This window comes from Arvicanthis niloticus, chromosome 13 (genome assembly GCF_011762505.2).
Source record: "Arvicanthis niloticus isolate mArvNil1 chromosome 13, mArvNil1.pat.X, whole genome shotgun sequence".
NCBI classification, from domain to species: Eukaryota; Metazoa; Chordata; class Mammalia; order Rodentia; family Muridae; genus Arvicanthis; species Arvicanthis niloticus.
Window position 1 is genome coordinate 72,552,752 of NC_047670.1, and position 20,019 is coordinate 72,572,770.

A 20,019-nucleotide genomic window follows, 5' to 3' on the forward strand; every position below is an offset into this window, starting at 1 on the left:
CTGTCCCAAACTACAGCCCTTGTACCTCCCCTGAAAGCATAGCATCTCTCAAGCAGGAGAGAAAAGCTTCTACTGTGGTTTAAAATGCCAAGTGCCTTGAGAAAACAACACCCTTTGGGATAGTGTGTTGTGTAAGGGTTCTCCAGAAGAATGCAAAGGGGCAGAAACCCAGAATCGTGAAGACAGGCCACAAATGGGAAACCCAGAGGCTCCTCCAGAGGGACTTCCCTGTTTTATAGCTTACCCAGAGAAAACATTGACATGTTTAATTAAAGGGGCTGACGCGTTAGGTCTGAAAAGATGGCTCCGCCTTTAAGAGCACTTGTTACTCTTGCAGAGGACCTGGATTCCATTCCTAGCACCCACATGGTGGGTAAAAACAGTTTACAGAAAGTCATTGCCCACTTCTGACCTTTGAGGGCGTCAGACACACATACATGGCACCCATGCATACACTCAGGCAAAACACTCATACACATAAAATCTTTAAAATGTAAGGGTGTTGGAGACTGTGGTCATGAGACCCAAGAGTTGAGGAGGCGTACATTTAAGGCTGACTTCCTATGTGAAGAATCAGACCCATTCACACATTTAATGGCTGTTGCTCGTTTTATTATTTGTCCAAAGGTGTTGGTATTGGCCCGAGGTAGACAAGATAATGGTACATCAGAGATGAGCCAAAGGACTGTTCCTTTTGCAAAAAGCCCTTAAACTCTGTGCTGCCTTTCGGTTGGGTGCTGTAACCGCACCTACCCTTTGGGGGGGCTCCACTTCCTATCCCTGCAATTACTAAAGCAGATAAAAGGCTGGAGGTTACACTGTTACTAAGAGGTATGGTCTGATAAGGTAGGAACGTAACTGCCACAAGTGTTTAAAACCAGCTTTGTGAGCTGAGCCGTGAGCATGTAGAGCTTGTGAAGAACAGAGCCCAGTCAGTGTAAGCAGCACCCTAGTCACTGCAGGCCTGGCTCTGTCCTCATTTCTTGGTGCCTTCCAGTATTTAAGTACTCAAAATACTTAATGAATCTTGCCTTATAATTCTTGACATAGGTATCATCTACAAGACAGCCAGAGTTAGGCAGGATAAATTCCTTCTGCTTTTCTTCAGACAGGATCTCATTACCCGGCCTTGGCTCATTCAGAAATTTTCTCCCGCACTTGGGAGGCAGAGGCAGGCAGATTTCTGAGTTCGAGGCCAGCCTGGTCTACAGAGTGAGCTCCAGGACAGCCAAGGCTATACAGAGAAACCCTGTCTTGAAAAACAAAAAACAAAAACAAAAACAAAAAAAAAAAAAGAAAGAAAAGAAAAGAAAAGAGAAAGAAAGAAAGAAAGAAAGAGAGAGAGAGAAAAAGAAATCGTCTCCCTCTGCCTCCTCGATGAGGGGTTAAAGGCGTGAGACACCACTAACGTCTATTCCCCTCATTTGGAGATGCCATGGGAAGGCTCTGAGTCCACTTAATGCATATGCAAATGAATGAGTTGTAAATGTCTACTTTTCTGCAGAGTAAACTCTGGTTTCCATCAGATTCCCAAGGGATCTCTAAGTTGAAACCTGTTCCACTACAGAGGGCTTTGCACAGAGCTGACTTGTCTTAAATATGTGTATTAAAGTGGGAGACTTTTCTCATTCTCATAATGCTGATTCTAGAACGGTTCTAATCCTGGGAGGCTAAGGCCTGCTTGCAAAAGGCTGTCCATTTTTTTTTTTTTTTTTGCTTAATTCATCAGTACGTAAGCAAGAGAATGTATCCTAACTCAGGAAAGGGTGGGGGTAGTCTCAGCAGCAGCAGAGAGAGGTTGGAGGAGGGGCTGTTCAAATAACCAAAATGCCCACTCAGCAAAATGACTGTTTGAATTCCTCTTGAGCCAAGGGCCCAGGAGTTCACTCTGATCCACCCAGCTTTCCCCAAGCAGAGGACTCATTAACTAGATTGCTGAAAATCACTTCCTCCCGCTTCTCTGGCTAATTCCAACAGTGTTCAAAAAATAAATATCTCAAGGGAAAAAAGCAGCACCCTCTGAGCCTTGAAAACACCCACTTTCACATGCTTTGCTTCTTTTCCTCCCTAACTCCAAACTTCTCTTAGATAGAGGTTAAGTTGTAAGATGTGTATCAACACAATTACAAAAAAGAAAAACAATGAAAACTCATGAACCGGCAGGCGTGAAAACATTTGTCTGAACCCCGGTGCAGGCGCTAACCTTAGAGGCAAGAGCCTTCCGTGTGAAGCCCTTCCCGGAACCAGGAGGAACACGGCCCGGAAGCTCACCATCCTCAAGCCACCAAGGTAATTGACAGCCTTTTCTCCTCGAGTTCTTTTTCCTGGGAGAATGAGATGCTTGGCAATGAGTCTTCCCTTTGATGAAGGCCAAACTAGGATGATGAGAGTAACTCCCAGTGCTGTGACCTCTGCTCTAATTTTTTAGCACTTAAAACAAAACAAGACAGAACCCCACGCAGCACGAACCACTGTCACATCGCTTGAGGTCAACAACAACCAAAAGTCACTGTCCCTTTCTGTCTCTTCAGGGAAAGAGAATCTCCTCCCGGAGATTCAGACCTAGATATAAAAGTCCACAACTGTCTACGTCCCAGGAATGCCGAGGAAAACTTTGTACACAACTCAAGCCATTGTTACACCATTCCACCTCGACTCCCTCTACCACTCAGAATACGTTTAAACAAAACCAAAACTCATACTGTCCCCCACTACCCTTATCCCTAGAACACAATTCCTAGAAAACCTAACTTGCACGGTTTGCACTGAGCATGCTGTCTTCAAAGACCCTGCACACATACACACACAGACACAAAAACACAGACAAGAGAAAGCTCTGTTCAAGGGCATAGATTTTCCTTCCGTGTGGGCCTCGGTTACTTGGGGGTATAAAGTTCATTCTTTAGTTCTGTAACCTGATCTCTCAGCTGTGTGTGTGTATGTGTGTGTGTGTGTTTGTGTGTGTATAGCATGTATGCATGTGTATGCATGTGGTGTATGTGCATGTGTGCACATGCATGGTGCGTGTGTATACATGTGTGTGTGGTGTATGCATGTCGAGCATGTGTGAGCGTGTGTGTGTGTGTGTGTGTGTGTGTGTGTGTGTACAGGATGAGGGGACTATGAATTGGGAGTGAAAGCTCACTCTAGACTTTTCAGAGGGAGGAACGAGAGGTGTGTAATCATAGGGGAAGGGAGGCGAGAGTGTCTGGCCCTTTGCTCTCAGGCTCCGAATGCCCGGTCACCATCTCTTTCCTGTTCCTTCCTTTCCTCCTAGCTCAATGCTCACAGAAGTATACTTCATGGAGCCAACCATTCCGTGGGATATAGATCCCGGAACCAAACAAATTTAGGGAACGTTACATGAACAGAAATCTGTGGAGGTTCTCAGAGCCCTTGATATACGAACATGGCCCCTTTCACTTTCTTTCTCTGTAAATATTTAGGAATTGGTACCACATAGACTCCAACCAATGAGGATGGACCTCACCCCTCACTGCTGGCTCCGCTGTACCCTTGACAGTATTCAGGATGAATATCCACACACGTACTTTGCACCATTTCCCACAATTTTGCCCAGAGAACTCTGTTTTTGCATGTTGTCTCACAGAAGTGGTGAGAAATGCTCCAGCCCTCGGGGCACAGGAGAGGGGCAGCTCTGGCAGTGGCTGCTGGTAGCACCGGCTGACAGATATGACCACAGCTACAGAAGAGACAGATTTCAAAAGGCAGCTGTCCCTCTGTCCCAGCTGCTCCCAGGACTCTGTCCCTGGTGGGTCAGCAGGTGCCTGTCCAGGTGGTGCTTGCGGCCAAAGCTCTTCTCACAGCGAGGGCAGTGGAAGGGCTTCTCCCCAGTGTGGGTCAGCCAGTGTCTCACCAGGTGGTGCCTTCGGCCAAAGCTCTTCCCACACTCAGTGCACACGTGGCACTTTGGCACTGGCAGGGCACGCTGAGCCCCAGGACTCTCTCCACTCTCTTGGCCCTTGCTGCAGGACTTGCTGTCCGAATGTACTCTCTGGTGGCTGGCCAGGTGGGAGCTGCATCGGAAACTCTTGCCACACTCGGGGCACCTGCTTGGCTTGTCGTGCAGATGGGTCTTCTGGTGCCTGATCAGGTGATGCCTTCGCCCGAAGCTTTTCTCACACTTGAGGCAGCTGTAGGGCCTCTCTCCAGTGTGAGTCTGCTGATGGCGGGCAAGGTGGGAGCCCCACACAAACTGTTTCCCACACTGAGGGCACCTATGTGGTTTTAAGAGAGAATCCGTGTTGGTGCCACGTAGAAGGTGAGAGACGCTGTCTTCCTGAAGAAAACGTGGGCTTAGGAGCGTTCCTGTGGAGCTCCTGGGCATGGACTCCCAGCTTGGACCCTGCCCTGGGTTCCAGAGAACAGTGTCTTCAGACACACTGGATAATGTTCTGGGAGGTTCCGCCACTAGCTCAGGAGTATCGCCTTCAGGTTCATCTCCGTCTCCTATGGGGAGGGAAGAATGCAGCTCTTACAAGGAGAGTCCCGAGATAGGATCCCAGCACCCAAGTGTCAGGGAACATTGTCTCATGCCAAACGTTAGCCCAGAGGGGCTGGGGGAAAGCCTAGGATAGCACAGAAGCTGCGGAGATCTTCAAAAGCCTAGTTTTCATCTGAGACACCGTACTTTTTAAAGTCTTCATTTCTTCTGTAAAACAAGAACAGTTTCCTTCTGTGTGTGTGTGTGTGTGTGAGTATATGTCTGTCTATGTGTGTGTATGTGTCTATGTGTGTGTATGTGTGTGTGGGTATGTATGTGTGTGTATGTATGTGTGTATATATGTGTGTATATGTGTGTGTGAATATATATATATGTGTATGTATGTGAATATATATGTGTATGTGTGTAGGTATATATGTGTGTGTGTATATTGTGTGTATGTATCTGTGTATGTCTATGTGTCTGTCTATGTGTATATGTGTGTGAGTATATATATATATATATATATGTGTGTGTGTGTGTGTGTATGTGTGTGTATGTGTGTCTGTTTCTGTGTGTGTATGTGTGTATATAGATATATGTGTGTGTATGTGTGTGTGAATATGTGTGTGTGAATATATATGTGTGTGTATATGTACATGTGTATATATATGTGTGGGGTATATATATGTGTGTATGTGTGTGTATGTATGTATATGTGTGTGTATGTGTGTGTGAGTATATATATGTGGGAGGTATATGTGTGTGTGTATATATGTGTCTGTCTCTGTGTGTGTGTATGTGTGTGAGTATATATATGTGTGTGTGTATGTGTGTGTATGTATTTCTGTCTCTGTGTGTATGTGTGTATATAGATATATGTGTGTGTATATGTGTATGTGTGTGAATATATATATGTGTGTATGTATGTGTGTGTATGTGTGTAGATAGATATATGTGTGTGTATGTGTGTGAATATATATATATGTGTGTGTGTGTGTCTGTCTCTGTGTGTGTAGTAGGGCTGAACTTCTTAAGATAATCATATCTGCTTTTGGTTAGCACTCAGTAAATGCTAAACGCTCTCCCTACTATCTGCTTACCAACATTATCTGCTTGCACTATTTACTACTCTTCATCACTACTAGGCACCATCGTCACTCTTCCACATGGAGTGAGAGTGAGGCGTGAGCTGTAGCCATCGCTGGCAGCTGGCAGCATCATCGAATAGATTTAGAAGACATCTCTACGATGTCTCGGATGCTGACTGCCAGTGTCAGCTCTCGAGTGCCTATTGTGTGCTTTGACACTCGTCTGCTGTTCCCAGGTGTTAACACATTTAACCGTAATAACTTAGCTACAAAGTCTCACGGGTATGGGCTACAGGCCAAACCCACACAGCCTGACTTCCACACCCAGCTTGCTTTTGGAAAACAAAACCTTTTGGCTAGAGACATGTAAAGATGACACCCTCGAGAGTATTTCTAGGTCCTCACCTGTATAGGTGACCTTCAGGATGTCCCTCCCATCTGTGTCCTGGGGGCCCGGGGCCCTCTGTTCTTCTCCTTCCTCTAGCTGAGAAAGCATGTCCAGTTTGGGGATGGGAAACCCTGTCCAGGAGAGAAGGAAACAGACACATATACCAGGTTAGTTCAATAATTCTGTATCTATGGACAAAATTGCATCCTAGATTCCTCATTGGGATGACAGAACACAAGAGCCAGACACAAGCCTCTGGTCATATCTCTTAAGTCCCTCTTCCTTTTCCTGGAAAACCACCCGCTCTCTCCCAGCGAGCCAGTTCTCTTCCTTCAAACCCTCCGGCTTCTGCTTACGACTTTACCTTAACACTGTTAAGTCTGACCCGTACCACCCTCACCTTCCCCAGGGTGATGCTCCAGTTTCCAGGCTCTAGCTCCAGGTGGCCCTTTCTCTGCCTTGTAAGGTGCCTCACATTCCCAACCACATAAGCCTCAAGTTTCCACTCAAGTTAGCATTGTTTACAAAGAGGTCCCTCACATCAACTCTTCTGGGCTTAGCACCAACTTCTTTCTTTGTCGCCTAGACAGAGTCCCTGCCAAGGAAAGCCTCCTAGGCAGGCAATTTCCAATACCCAGAAGCAGGCAGCCCCATCCTTCCAGGGTACGTAAGATCCTGCTTACTCAGAGAGACGACGATTCCGCAGTTCTCCTGCATGACATATTCTCCGTAAAAGTCTGTCTGAGAGGGGTCCAGGCTGCGCCACTCCTCCTGGGAGAAGCACAAGGACACATCCTTGATAGTTACTAGGCCCTGAAACAAGACAGGCGGTTGTCTGTTAGCAGCTGCTCTGACAGGAAATACAACCTCACTATGAAGGGCTGAGATGGTGGAGGAAAGAGGGCAAGAGAGGGCCCTGAAGAAAACCCATTACCAGGTCACTCACTAGGCAAGGCCCATAGCCTTGTTAAAAAGAAAAAGAAGCGAGATCGAGGAGTGAACTTGGGTAAAGAGACTAGAGGAGGCTCCCGACCGAGCGAGACCATGAGACGTCAGAGGCTTCAGGACTCATCAGACCCGTTACTTAACTACAGGTGTCTACAGTGTCTCTTCTTACCTCCTGCCTCAGTCTTTCTTGTGGACTGTACCACAGCCTCCTTCCTCCACTTGACCTTCCCTTCTCTGTCAACACAACATGATATAAACAAAACATGGCTGCCTCCCTGGTACTCCGAGAACGTCTCTTCGGGTGCTATGGCCAAAGTTTGGCCATAGTTTGGAGGCAAACGGCTCTTAGCTATTACCCCATGAGTGGCATTACCCAAATTCCTCCATCTTTCTCTGTGTCAGTGTTCTTGCAGTGAAATGGAGTGACTGAGTCGTTCTCATGGTACTTCGTGTGTATAAAGTGTATATGAAGGCTTACACATGGTAAGCATTCTGAAATGTTACCACTGCCGACACTGCTATCTTTCCACGGTTCCTCTCTCCACTTGTGTTCTCTTTCCAGATTGTTGCATAGTTCTTTCTTCTCTTTCTTAAAAGCTCCACAATGTACACCACCCCCATATACTTGATGCTCTTCCAAGCATTCCTTGGCCCCTCTTTTCTTACCTTTTCCAGGATTTTTTCTTTTCTTTTTTTCTCTCTCCCTTTGTCTCGTCTCTCTCTCCCTCCCTTCACCCTCCCTCTTTCTTTCTTTCTTTCTTTCTTTCTTTCTTTCTTTCTTTCTTTCTTTCTTTCTTTCTGAGATAAAGTCTTACTATGCTACACAGATTGGCCCAAAATTTTTGGGCTCAAGCTACACTCCTACCTCAGCCTCCCTGGTGACTGCAATTACAAGTAGGCACCACCATGCCTGATTTGATTAACTAGTTATTCCGAACTCCCCACCCCCAATTCCACAGATAACACACTTACCCAACAAAACACTGTTATACATCCCTTAAACAGAATCTATTCCGTTCTAAGCACACCTTAGTTAGTGTTCATGGGAACTAACAAGCCAGTGGGATGATGCCAGAGCTGTAGAAAGGCCAAGGCACCAACCTTAGGAGAGAACAGGGGGAGCACGGCTCACCTGGGATCCAGCTGCAAGAAGTGCAGCTGCCATTTCCCAGTCTCCAGTGTTCCCCTCCTGGGGAACGGCAGGAACCCAAGGAGCAGAAGGAGCTGGTGAGAGCAGAGAGGAACCATCAGAGATGAACTGCCCATTTTTCCCAGGATGCACCAGTACCTATTTATCCTCTCAATCTGTGATCGCTGGTAAAACTCAAACACATACAGAGATGTAGAGGCCTCCACTCAAACAGTTCCACAAGCTTCTAGGGACACTGAGTTAGACTAACTGTAGTTTGAATAGGTACTGCTTAATGCTTGTCATGTGAAATACGTATTACTGACTGCAGTCTCCAAATGCAATGAGTCTCCCAGCACTTCCTATGTCTCCCACATTCAATACCATTAATACGCTTTTGCCTGTTGGAGGAATGACCATGTGAGAGACAGAAGAAGCCTGTTGCTTACATAGTTTGGAAGATACAGGACCTCATTGTTTGCTGAACAGCAGGACCCAGGAAAACCAGACTGAACCTGGTATTCGGTATATTCTTCAGTCAGTGGCAATTAGAGATCACTATTGTTGTTTGAGACAGGGCCGTGCTATGTAGCCCAGGCTGGCCTGAAACTTAGGGCAATCCTCCTACCTTAGCCTCTGAGGAATGGGATTACAAGTGTGAGCAATCGCACCTAGCCAGGTTAGGAATTTTTAATGCCACTTTGTGAGCAGAGACTATTAGACTTCTAGTGTTTCCAAAACCCCTTGTGTGCTCTTACCCTTCTCTTGAAGGGACAGTGATTCATCTTCAAGACCACAGTGAAGGTGCTCCAGTGGCCTTGGGGCTGTTCTCCATGGGCCTTCTTCCCGGGTTCCTCTTTCTGACTGGGGTTCTGCTGCATCCAGCTGTACATTCATTGGCTCCCATCCCGCGCCCAGGGCTACGGTCTGTTCTGAAAGCATGTCTGCAGCAAGCACACACTGTGACCTGGAACAAGTCAATAACTGATACACTCATCTGTGGAAGGGGATGATATACCCGAGGAAGCTTCAGAGAACAGTTCCCAAGGCTAAGGACAGGAAACAGTCAGAGGAGCCCAGTGGAAGACTGGCTTGCAAAGCACGGGGTGAGCCAAGCTCTCCTGATGGAGCTCAGAACTGGCAGGCGCCACACAGTCAAGTCCCTGTTATTTTGAAGGCCTCACGATATAAACAGAGCGCCCCCCCCCCCCCCCGGACTGCAAGAAGATCACTTTAAAATAAAATTAGGCCAATCCCGAAAATCCAGAGGGTATCCATTTGTATTTCAATCACTCAAGGTGCAGCGAATTCGTTGAAAATGCAGGAAGGAATCCACCCAACAAAGATGGAGACCTCATACCTAGAGATTCTATGCCTCAGATTACATTCTCATCAACTGATGTAGAAGTCCCACCCAGGGGATGTGACCTGTTGTGAATACCTGCTCTCTCTTTCAAGCTGAACCACATAGCCCTCCTTTAAGAGAAGTCCCAGCGAAGGGACCCATGATCTGTCAATTTTACGTAGGAAATGAGAACTGATGTAAACGCAGCAGAACGACCAGTAACCTGGACAGCTATACAGGCAAGCTGTAAGTACCCATCGCAGCCCTGACGGGGCTGGAACTGCAGGTCGGTGAGGAGCTGAAGTTTAATTGGAGATGATAGGAAGCGTGGAGAAGTGGTGGGAAGCGGGGAGGCGGCGTTACTAACGCAGCGTTGAGAGAATCAGCATCCCTGTGGGCTGAAGTGTGTGACAGGCACCAGTCAAAGGACCTTATAAAGAATATATCCAACTTCAAGGACGGTATGGAGAAGCCAGTGTTTGCTCTCGGGAAGAGATTCGAGTCAAGAAAGGGACAGGAGACACAGCCACTGGAAAAGCTAAACCCACAGACACAGTTTGGACTTGACAAGCAACAGGAGGTTGGCCAGTCAGGCCACCTGTAAACATGTCTATGTATCAAACAGAATAAATAGTTTTCATCACAAGAAAGAGATTTAGGTTAGTGTTTGTTGGTCTGTTTAGAATCCACAACAATCCTAGAACGAGACAGGTCCCATTTGATAACGACTGTAGAGCAACTTTCTGCGTGCCAATCCATTTCTGTCAGTTTTATTCCCTTCCCACGTAGTCTGAGTGGCCAATAATCTCCCTAGAACAAGTCAGAATTTCAGGGGCTATTTCGGCTCACAGGATCACCCAGTAACATCTGCAAGAACCCAGGAGGCTCGGAAAGGCTACAGCAGACCCCGGGCCAGTTACTTTCTTGTCTATTTGCCTTTGACAAAAGATTTCTAAGAACAATGTACAGAAAGAACAAATTCCTCTTCCATCGTTGAAGCTCAAAGATGGCTTTGGGGCCTCAGGGATGCATCCTGGTCTGATTCCCGGCTTAGGTGGTTTCCCTTTCCAAGACATGAGGTGAGGAAGGGAAAGCAGGTGAGTATTAAGGGGGAACTTCCATTTCAGATCTCTGAATGTTAGTGCCCGTGTTTCTTTTCACTCTGAGACGCGGAGGACACCATCATCCTTCTGCATCTCCAGTCCTCCTTACTCCCTGGCTGCCTAGGCAAGCCCTCCAACAGGGTCATCTCCAGTTTAGTACCCGGACACCTGTCTCAACCCATTTCCCTGTCACCTCCCTCAGAAGAGAGTCCTCTATGGGAAACCTTTCTGCAGAGCGCACTGGGTTTCCTGGATGACGACAGAAAACCCGTGGAGATGTTAGCGGGAACCCCCGCCCCTGCCACCCCCCCCCCCCCCCCCCAGCAAAGGAAGGTGTAGATCACTGTCACCCGCATGCATTTTCTAGGGTGTTCGTGGCAGGGCCAGCACCTGGGCTTTCAGCCTTAACCTGTCTTTTTTCTGTCCTTCCCCCTAGCTCAGGATGATCCCAAGTCCCCCGGAGCCTGGGTTCTTGGGCTTTCATTTCTGTTGCCTGCTTATGTGTCTAGGAGGCAGGGCACCTGCTGAAGTTTTTTCTGCAGCGAGTTCTATTGGACAGAGGCAGGGCCCTGGTGTCAAAAAGTAGCCCAAGGGCATAGGGACAAGAGTGGCTCCAGTGGCCCCACCGCAGCGGGTGTGGCACCTCAGGCCTGGAGCCCGCAGCAGAGTAAGGTTTCTTCTTTCCGAGTCACAGCACCCCGGGGAGAGTCAGATTTCAGAAGACTCTGGAGCTGGCTAAGTGGGGCCAGAAAACAGGTTCCCGCTACCCTGGGCTAAAGCAAGTGACAAGGGTGCTGCGGGGACGCCTATGCCAGTGACAGCGACGATGCTGGGCATGCGACACCGACGCCACCGTCCCCACGGCCAGGCTGGCGCCCTCCTTCACGCCCGCCCGCACCCCGGCCCCACTCACCCCGGCTCGGCCCCTTGGCTCTGCCTCCTGCCAGGTGCGGCCGAGCCCGCGGCCCGCGCAGCCAGCGACAGGCGACAGGACCGGCGCGGGGCGGGCACAGGAAATCCCGCCGCTTCCGGGGCTCCGTGATGCGGCGGGGGCGGGCGCGGGCGGAGGGGACCGCTGGACCCACGCTCCTGTCACTGCAGCCCACAGGCTTTGCTGCTCCCAGGGCCCCGCCCACAGCGGCGGCCCATGGCTCCTGGCGGTGGGGTGGGAGTCAGGGGTGGGGACAGGAGGGCTGGAACCCTCCCCTCTGGCTAGCCCTCCTGACAGACATACAGCCAAACCCAACTGGACAGTGGGCTTCCAATGACGCCTTCCTTCACGTTGGCTCCACCAAGATGGTGCTGCGTGAAGTGGGCAGTGCTGCTGCGTTGCCTTCAGATCTGAAGAGACATGAGCTACAAGTGTGCACGCCACATAGAAAACTTGATTTTTTAAAAATGTAATATTTAAGCTATATTGGGTTAAATCATTTTCGCATATTACTTATGTGACTTGCGCCAGATTTCTGTTGGGCAGGGCTACCATAAAGCATTAATAAGACGGACATGACTGGAGGAGACCAGAAAGACCTACGAAACGGATAATGGTAAAAGGAACATAGCTTGTAAATGATACATTCATGTTGTTTTTATCACAGTCATTCTGCAAAATCTTATAGCCTATCAGTGGAGGCATGTGCCAAAGGCTGCCTGCCATAAATTTTTTAAAAAAATCTACCCCGAGCTAGGATCGACGCAAAGAGAAGTGATTGTGTCATTCAGGGAAGTCGGGGACTCACGGAAATAGGCAGAGGAGCGGGAAGGGTAGTGTAAGAAAGGAGACCTGCAGTTGAGAACAGGTATAGAGGGCGTTCTAGGAGCAGCTCATGAGATGCGTGAGCATGGTTGGACCAAAACGTCTATCCTCAGCCACAGAACCAGGGCTGGAAGTTCTCACTTATGCACAGGAGATGTGGTTATCAGTGTAACCCAACAATATATCAGTGGCTTAACTCTGGTAAAGGGTTTTTCATACCGTTCATGACATGTTGTGGGTGGATGGTGTGAAACCAGTCGGGGCAGGATCTCTGCTCTTTGTTTTTATGATAGGACCATCTTCACCAGTGTCTCCACCATCTCAAGTGGCCTTAGAATAGTCTTGTTCATGGGTAAGAGAGAAAAGAGCTATGGGTGACCTGTCAGCGGAATTAGGGATCAAGGGATCAAGTCTGGAAATACTGTATTTATTTATTTATTTATTTATTTATTTATTTATTTATTTATTTATTTTAGTGAGACAATAAAAGTGATCTTTATTAGAAAACAATTATTGTTAATTCCGCTATTATGTATAAATACACTCCAAACTTTTTCGCCGGAGTAATCTTTAGAGTTTCTTATACACAAGAACTCATGCACGTGTGTTTCTGTGCTCACACTGTGAACACAGTAAATGCAAAGTAAATATTTTTCTTGACTTTCTTTATTTAAATCTTTTAAATTCACTTTAAATCCTGATCATGACCCCCCCTGCCCCACGTCTCCTCTCTTCCCAGTCCCACCCTTATAATCTCTCCATTGATCCCTCCTCTTCTCAAGGAAAGGGAGCCTTCTTGGGTAACACCCCACCCTGGGACATCTAGTCCCAGGTGGACTAGGCACAGCTTCTCCCACTGAAGCCCAGCCAAGGAGTCCAAGTAAGGGGAAGGGGACCCAATGGCAGGGAACAGAGCCTGAGACACCCCCCACACCACTTGTTATGGGGACCCATATGAAGACTAAGCTGTATATTTGTTACAAATGTGTAGGGGATCTAGGTCCAGCCCCTGCATGCTCTCTGGTTGGTGGCCCAGGTTCTGTGAGCCCCCATGACAGGTTAGTTGACTCTGTGGGTCTTCTTGTGATATCCTTGACCCCTCCAAGTTGCTCAATTCTATCCTCCACTGTTCCACAAGACTCCCCAGCTCCACCTGATGTTTGGCTGTGGGTCTCTGCACCTGTCTCCATCTGCTGCTGGATGAAGCCTCTCAGGAAACAGTTATGTTAGGCTCCTGACTGCAAGCATAGCAGAGTATTGTTAATAGTTCAGGGGTTGGCTCTCTCACACGGGCTGGGCCTCAAGTTGGGACAGTCATTTGTTGGTTGATTTCCTCAGTCTCTGTTCCATCTTTCTCCCTGCACACTTTGTAGGCAGGACAAATTTTGGGTTGAAGGTTTTATGGGTGGATTGATGTCCCCCTCCTTCTCTGGAAGTCCTTCCTGGCTCCAGGAGGTGGACACTTCAGTTTCTATATCCCCCCCTCTGGTAGGAATCTAAGGTAGGGTCACTTCCATAGACTTCAATAATTCTACAGGTATTTATCAACTGTAGGAGTTCTCTGGGTTTTGGGGTCACTTATGTAAACTGTCATATCATCTGTGAATAGTGATACTTCGACTTCTTCATTCCCAATTTGTATCCCCTTGATCTCCTTTAGTGGTCTTATTGTTCTAGCTAGGACTTCAAAGACTATACTAAAGAGATAGGGAGACAGTGGACAGCCTTGTCACTGATTTCAGTGGAATTGTTTTAAGTTCCTCTTCATTTAATTTGATGATGGCTATTGGCTTGCTGTATATTGCCTTTATTGTGTTCACATGTGTGCCTTGTACTCCTGATCTCTACAAGACTTTTAACATGAGGGGATGTTGGAGTTTGTCAAAGGCTTTTTCAGCATCTAATGAGACGATCATGTGATTTTTTTTCTTTCAGTTTGTTTATAAGGTGGATTACATTGATGGATTTTTGTATGTTGAACTATCCTTGCATCCCTGGGATAAAGCCTATTTGACCATGGTGGATGATATTTTTGATGTGTGCCTGGATTCAGTTTGCCAGTATTTTATTGAGTATTTTCACATCAGTGTTCATAAGAGAAACTGGTCTGAAATGCTCTTTCTTTGTTGAGTCTTTATGTGGTTTAGGTATCAGGGTGACTGTAGCCTCATAGAATGAGTTTGGCAGTGTTCCTTCTGTTTCTGTTTTGTGGAATAATTTGAGGAGTATTGGTGTTAGCTTTTCTTTGAAAGTCTGACAGAATTCTTCACTAAAACCATCTGGCCCTGGAGATGTTTTGTTTTGTTGGTTGGGAGACTTTTAATGGCTGCTTCTATTTCTTTAGGGGCTGTAAGGCTGTTTAAATAGTTTACCTGATCTTGATTTAACTTTGGTAAGTAGTATCTGTTTAGAAAATTATCCATTTCATCTAGATTTTCCAATTTTGTGGAGTATAGGCTTTTGAAGTGAGACCTAATGATTCTTTGAATTTCCTCAGTGTCTGTTTTTATGTCTCCCTTTTCATCTCTGATTTTGTTCATTTTAATACTGTTTCTCTGTTTTTTAATTAGTTTGGCTAAGGGTTTGTCTTGTGGATTTTCTCCTCTTGGTTTCTTTGGTTCTTTGAATTGTTTTCTTTGTTTCTAACTGATTGATTTGAGCCCTGATTTTTATTATTTCCTGCTGCCTACTCCTCTTTGATGTGCTTGCTCTTTTTCTTTCCATAGAGATTTAAGGTGTGCTTTTAAATAGCTGGTATGAGAACTTCCTAATTTCTTTATGGAGACACTCAGTGCTATGAACTTTCCTCTCAGCACTGCTTTTATTGTGTCCCATAAATTTGGGTATGTTGTGCCTTCATTTTCATTGAATTCTAAAATGCCTTTAACTTCTTTATTTCTTTTAAACTAAAAAATCATTAAGTAGAGAGTTGTTCAGTTTTCATGTGTGTAGGCTTTCTGGTATTTCTGTTGTTGAAGTCCACTTTGATTCATGGTGCTCTGATAAGATACAAGGATTATTTCAATTTTCTTGTATCTGTTGAGGCTTGCTTTGTGACCAACTATATGGTCAGTTTTGGAGAAGGTTCCATGAGGTGCTGAGAAGAAGATATATTCTTTCATATTTGGATGAAATGTAGATATCTGATACATCCATTTGATTCATAACATTAGTTACTTTCATTACTTCTCTGTTTAGTTTTTGTCTGGATGACCCGTCAGTTGGTGAGAGTGGGGTATGGAGACTCCCACTCTTAATCTGTGGGTTTCAATATTCAATTTAAGTTCTCACAGTGCTTCTTTTACAAGCGTGGCTGCCCTTGTATTTAGGGCACAGATGTTCAGAATTGAGATATCATGTTGGTAGATTTTTTTCTCTTTGATGAGAATGAAGTGTTCTTACCTATCTCTTTTGATTAATTTTGGTTGAAAGTCTATTTTATTAGATATTAGAGTAGCTATTCCAGCTTACTTCTTGGGTCCATTTGCTTGGAAAACTTTTTTCCGGCCTTTTACTCTGAGGTAATGTCTGTCTTTATTGCTGAGGTGTGTTCCTTGTATGATAATCTTGTTTTCCAATCTATTCTGTTAGCCTGTGTCCTTTTTTTATTAGGGAATTGAGTTCATGATGTTGAGAGATATTAATGACCAGTGATTGTTAGTTAGTTCCTGTTATTTTGATGTTGGTGGTATGAGTGTGTGTGTGTGTGTGTGTGTGTGTGTGTGTGTGTTTCCCTTATTTTTGCTGGTTTGGAATTAGTTATTTCCTATGTTCTCGTGTAGTTTTCTTTCTAGTATTTTTCCATAGGGTTGGATTTGTGTACAGATATTGTTAAAATTGGTTTTGTCTTGAAATATCTTGTTTTCTTCATCTATGGTGATTAAGAGTTTTGCTGGGTATAATAGTCTAGGTTGACATCTGTGGGTTTTTTAGAGGTTGAAAGATATCTGTTCAGGCCCTTCTATCTTTTAGTATCTCTGTTGGGAGGCCTGGTATAATTCTGACAGGTTTACCTTTTTGTATGTTACCTGACCTTTTTCCCTTGTAGCTTTTAATATTCTTTCTTTGTTCTGTAGATTTAGTGTTTTGATTACTATGTGGTGGAAGAATTTTCTTTTCTGGCCCAGTCTCATTTTGTGTTCTGTAAGCTTCTTGTATGTTTATAGGCATTTCTTTTCTTTAGATTGGTTTTCTTTTATGATTCTGTTGAAAATATTTCCTGGTCCTTGAAGCTGGGACTCTTTACTTTCTTCTATTCCTATTATTCTTAGGTTAAGTCTTTTCATGGCACACTGGATTTCTTGGATGTTCTGTGTCAGGAATTTTTTAGATTTAACATTTTCTGATGTATCAGTTTCTTCTGTCATATCTTCTACATCTGAGAGTCTCTCTTTGCTCTCTTGTACTCTGTTGGTAATGTTTATGTCTGTTGTTTCTGTTCTCTTTTCTAGGTTTTCCATCTCCAGGATTCCTTCAGTTTGTGATTTCTTTATTGCTTTTATTTCCCTTTTCAGGTCTTGAACAGTTTTATTTATTTCCTTCACCTCTTTAAATGTATTTTTCTGCATTTCTTTGAGGGATTTATTTGTTTCCTCCTTAAAGGCCTTTACCTGTTTGATTGTATTTTTCTGTATTTCTTTAAGGGATTTATTCATTTCCTTTTTAAAGGTCTCTGTCATCTTTATGAGGTTGGATTTGAGGTCATTTTCTTGTGTTTCTGTCGTATTAGGATTTCCAGGGCTGCTGTAGTAGAATAGCTATGCTCTGAAGGCGTCGTGTTCCCCTGGCTTTTGTTGATTGTGTTCTTTTGTGGGCTTTTAGCCATTTGGTTGTCCCTGGATGTTCCTGTTGGAGCAGGTATTGGGAGGGGGCCTAACCACAATGATTCTGGTGTGGCAGGCCTCTGGTGGGTATCCTTGGGCTGGACAATGGACCTTAGATGGTAGTGCAAGTCTCCCAGCAGTTGGATGTGCTCCTGGGAATAGGAAGGAAGGGGATTGGAGGATAGAGAGGTGGCTAAACAATGGAGGTCCAGGGACAGAAGGCCATGAAGGGCAGCTGGGCATGCCCCAGAGGACTTGATGTGCAGGGGAATTGGGTGCAGGAAGAGTTCCAGATCAGCAGGTCTGATGAAGGTTGGTGGAAAGGCTGCCTGACAGCGGAGGTTCAGGGTGAAGTCATGTCACTCAGGATGGCTGGGCGTGTCCCAGTGGGCTCGGTGTGCAGGGGAAATGGACTGTAACTAGAATTTATGCATCTGGTTGCATGGCCACAAGTAAACTCAGGGTGGCTGTGAAGTGTGTCTGCCTGGTAGAAAAGAAAACACTGTTGTCTCTGTGTTTCTGATGCATGATGAGAAATTAAAGAAAACAGACCACCTACTCCCTGGCTTTATCTGAGAAGCCTGTCTGGGAGAAGCTGGAAAACGCTTTCCCCCTGGAAATGGGGGCATTAATGAGATAATATCCTCACTCCAAAAGAAAATAAAAGGAAGCAAAATAGGTTTAAATCCAGTGACAAATGGGACATTAATGTCTAATAAATATCTATTTTATTCCAGGCAGGGTATTTTTTCAAACACCACAAGGAATAAATGTAAGACACAATTATAGTTTTGCATTGACAGTTCCATCTCTTTAACAATCAATCAACAAACCCCTGTCAGGTGTAGTTATTACCTTTACATGAGTTTTACATGGAGTAGAAGAAGTATGAAAGAAAATGAACCCTGGTCTGACTTCTAATCTGGTGCACCTGTCTCTGGGAAAGTATCTTTTTATCTTTCCCTGTAATTACATAGAAGGCCAAGCACCATGCCACATTGCAAGGGGAAACTGTGTATTTGTAGAGCAGCAAGCAGATGATGCCTCCTTTTACATCTTTGTGAGGAAGAGTTTGAAGATAGGCTTTGGAGGTGGGAGGTGAAAAGGACATTGCAGACTGTTCAGAAGATGCCGATGGACGTGCTGTGTGGTATGGGAAACTCACAGACACAGGGGTGTCCATCCAGAGTAGACAAGAAATAAAGTAGGAAGCTGGTGGAGTGGTCCAAGGAGTGAATGTGCTATGTCAGGTGACAGTCACTGTCCATGTATTGTAATAAACATGATGCATTTCATGCTTCTTATGTCAGGTGACAGTCACTGTCTGTGTTGACATGGACATGATGTATTTCATGGTTCTTACTATGTCATTGTTGAGACCCGCACTAGCCCCACGTTCGGGCGGCCAAAAATGTCTCGGCCCGAGCAAAATGTTGAGGCCCGGGCTGCCCCGAGTTTGGGCAACCACTGTATTCCGGCCCAAGCTGCCGCTCCAGTCCATGGGTCGGGGTTCAGCAAGAGAGAGAGTGAGGACAGACTCGAAGAATGGAGACCAGACAGAGTGCGTTTCAGTCCCGTTTATTCTTCAGTCTCTCTTCTTAGTCCAAGTCCCAAGTCTTGAGTTCCTAGTTCCTAGTTCCTAGTGCCTCCAAGTTCCAAGTTACTTCTTCCAAGTTCTCTCCCAAGTGCCTGCTTCTCTGTCTCCTCTGTCTGCTGTGTCTGATTCTCTACCGTCTGCCTCTGCCTTTTATATGTCTCATTTCTAAGCCATGCCTTTTGGTCACACCTTTAATCATGCCCTTAGGTCTTGTCTCTAAATCTGATCTCTACACTTCTAAATCACACTCTTAAGTTACACACCTTTAATCTCATACACCCAAGGTATCTAAACCAAGATTATCAGAGTGTGCTCAGCTGTTGTAGGCTATTGTAATCCAAGTCTCTTATCAGGGTATATGACTCAAGATGGCTGCAAAGCTGATAGCCACTTTCTGCTAAAAGTCGACCCCCAACATGTCATTAAGAACCTGGTCCTAGCCTGCTCCATTGATGAAACTCAGGGTTTTAAAAAATGGATGAATTGTATCTGGTTGGATTCTACATGTAGAATACAGACTTCCTTAAAATGTAGCAGGTTTTCCTGGACACAGGGAGAGGTATTAGTCATTTTAGGGTTATTGGTTCTCAAGAAAACTTCCAAATGTCTTAATAGGTCTTTGTGTATTAGTCCTGGCTTCCCCATCTTTGTGCATTACCCCATAAATACAGTTTTCAGCACTGGGGAGCTTTACAGTCTTGGTGTTTTGGCTCCCAGACTCATCAAGCCAAAAGATTCTATGTGGGAACATGATAACACTAAATGTTGTTATGAGTGAATTCTGATTAGATGAAAACTAAAATGTTGTCATGGGTGCATTCTGATTGGATAAACACTAAAATGATGTCATGAGTCCTTTCTGATTGGATAAACACTAAAATGCTAGCTTGTGTGCATTCTGATTTGAATGGGTGCTTGTGTTGGGCATCTTCTTTATCTTCTTTCTGTTTCCTGGTTTTCTTCTTTTGATTCCAAGGATGTTCCTGGCCAATCTGTGTGACTTTAATACATTTGTTTGTTTGTTTGTTTTTCTCCTGCTTGGTTGCCCTGTGCTAGGCTGGTTGTAGGTCGGTGAATAAATAATTAGGATGGTGTTTGTCTGCAGAAGTTCCTATCCACAAAGGAAGTAACAGTATTGGGGAGGGGTCTTCTTTGGTCTTTAGATTTATAAATGAATGCTTACTCAGAGGCCATCCTGTGTCTAGCCCAGCAGAGGGGTAATCAGTTGATAATATGGAGGTATTAGAAGGAGGATTCGGCAGCATGCATTATCTTCCTTTTGAAGCTTCAGCAGAAAGCCCAGTGGCGGCCCTGGACGAGCATTTTCCTTCCACATTGTTACTTTGTAACACCCACTTACATCACTGCCTGGAGAGAAGCATTGGGGCCATTGGC

The 20,019-nt window shown here is 45.4% G+C and overlaps 1 protein-coding gene across 3 annotated transcripts; it reads right to left on the minus strand.

The window, feature by feature from the left end:
* Positions 1 to 602: 602 nt before the first annotated feature.
* Znf641 (zinc finger protein 641) lies at positions 603 to 11,465 on the minus strand. 3 transcript variants are annotated; one of them, XM_034516924.2, is made up of 6 exons: positions 11,362 to 11,465; positions 8,759 to 8,967; positions 8,004 to 8,095; positions 6,607 to 6,736; positions 5,941 to 6,054; positions 603 to 4,470 (listed from the first exon to the last, which is right to left on the minus strand). In XM_034516924.2, exons 2-6 carry the CDS (start codon positions 8,940 to 8,942, stop codon positions 3,722 to 3,724), a joined length of 1,269 nt encoding a protein of 422 aa, XP_034372815.1. In that variant the 5' UTR covers positions 8,943 to 8,967; positions 11,362 to 11,465; the 3' UTR covers positions 603 to 3,721. The 3 variants fall into 3 exon arrangements, with proteins under 3 accessions (XP_034372815.1, XP_076768117.1, XP_034372816.2); XM_076912002.1 differs by lacking the exons at positions 8,759 to 8,967; positions 11,362 to 11,465 and adding an exon at positions 7,041 to 7,105 and having other exon boundaries at positions 8,004 to 8,090; XM_034516925.2 differs by lacking the exons at positions 8,004 to 8,095; positions 8,759 to 8,967; positions 11,362 to 11,465 and adding an exon at positions 7,041 to 7,894.
* Between the last annotated feature and the right edge of the window lie 8,554 nt (positions 11,466 to 20,019).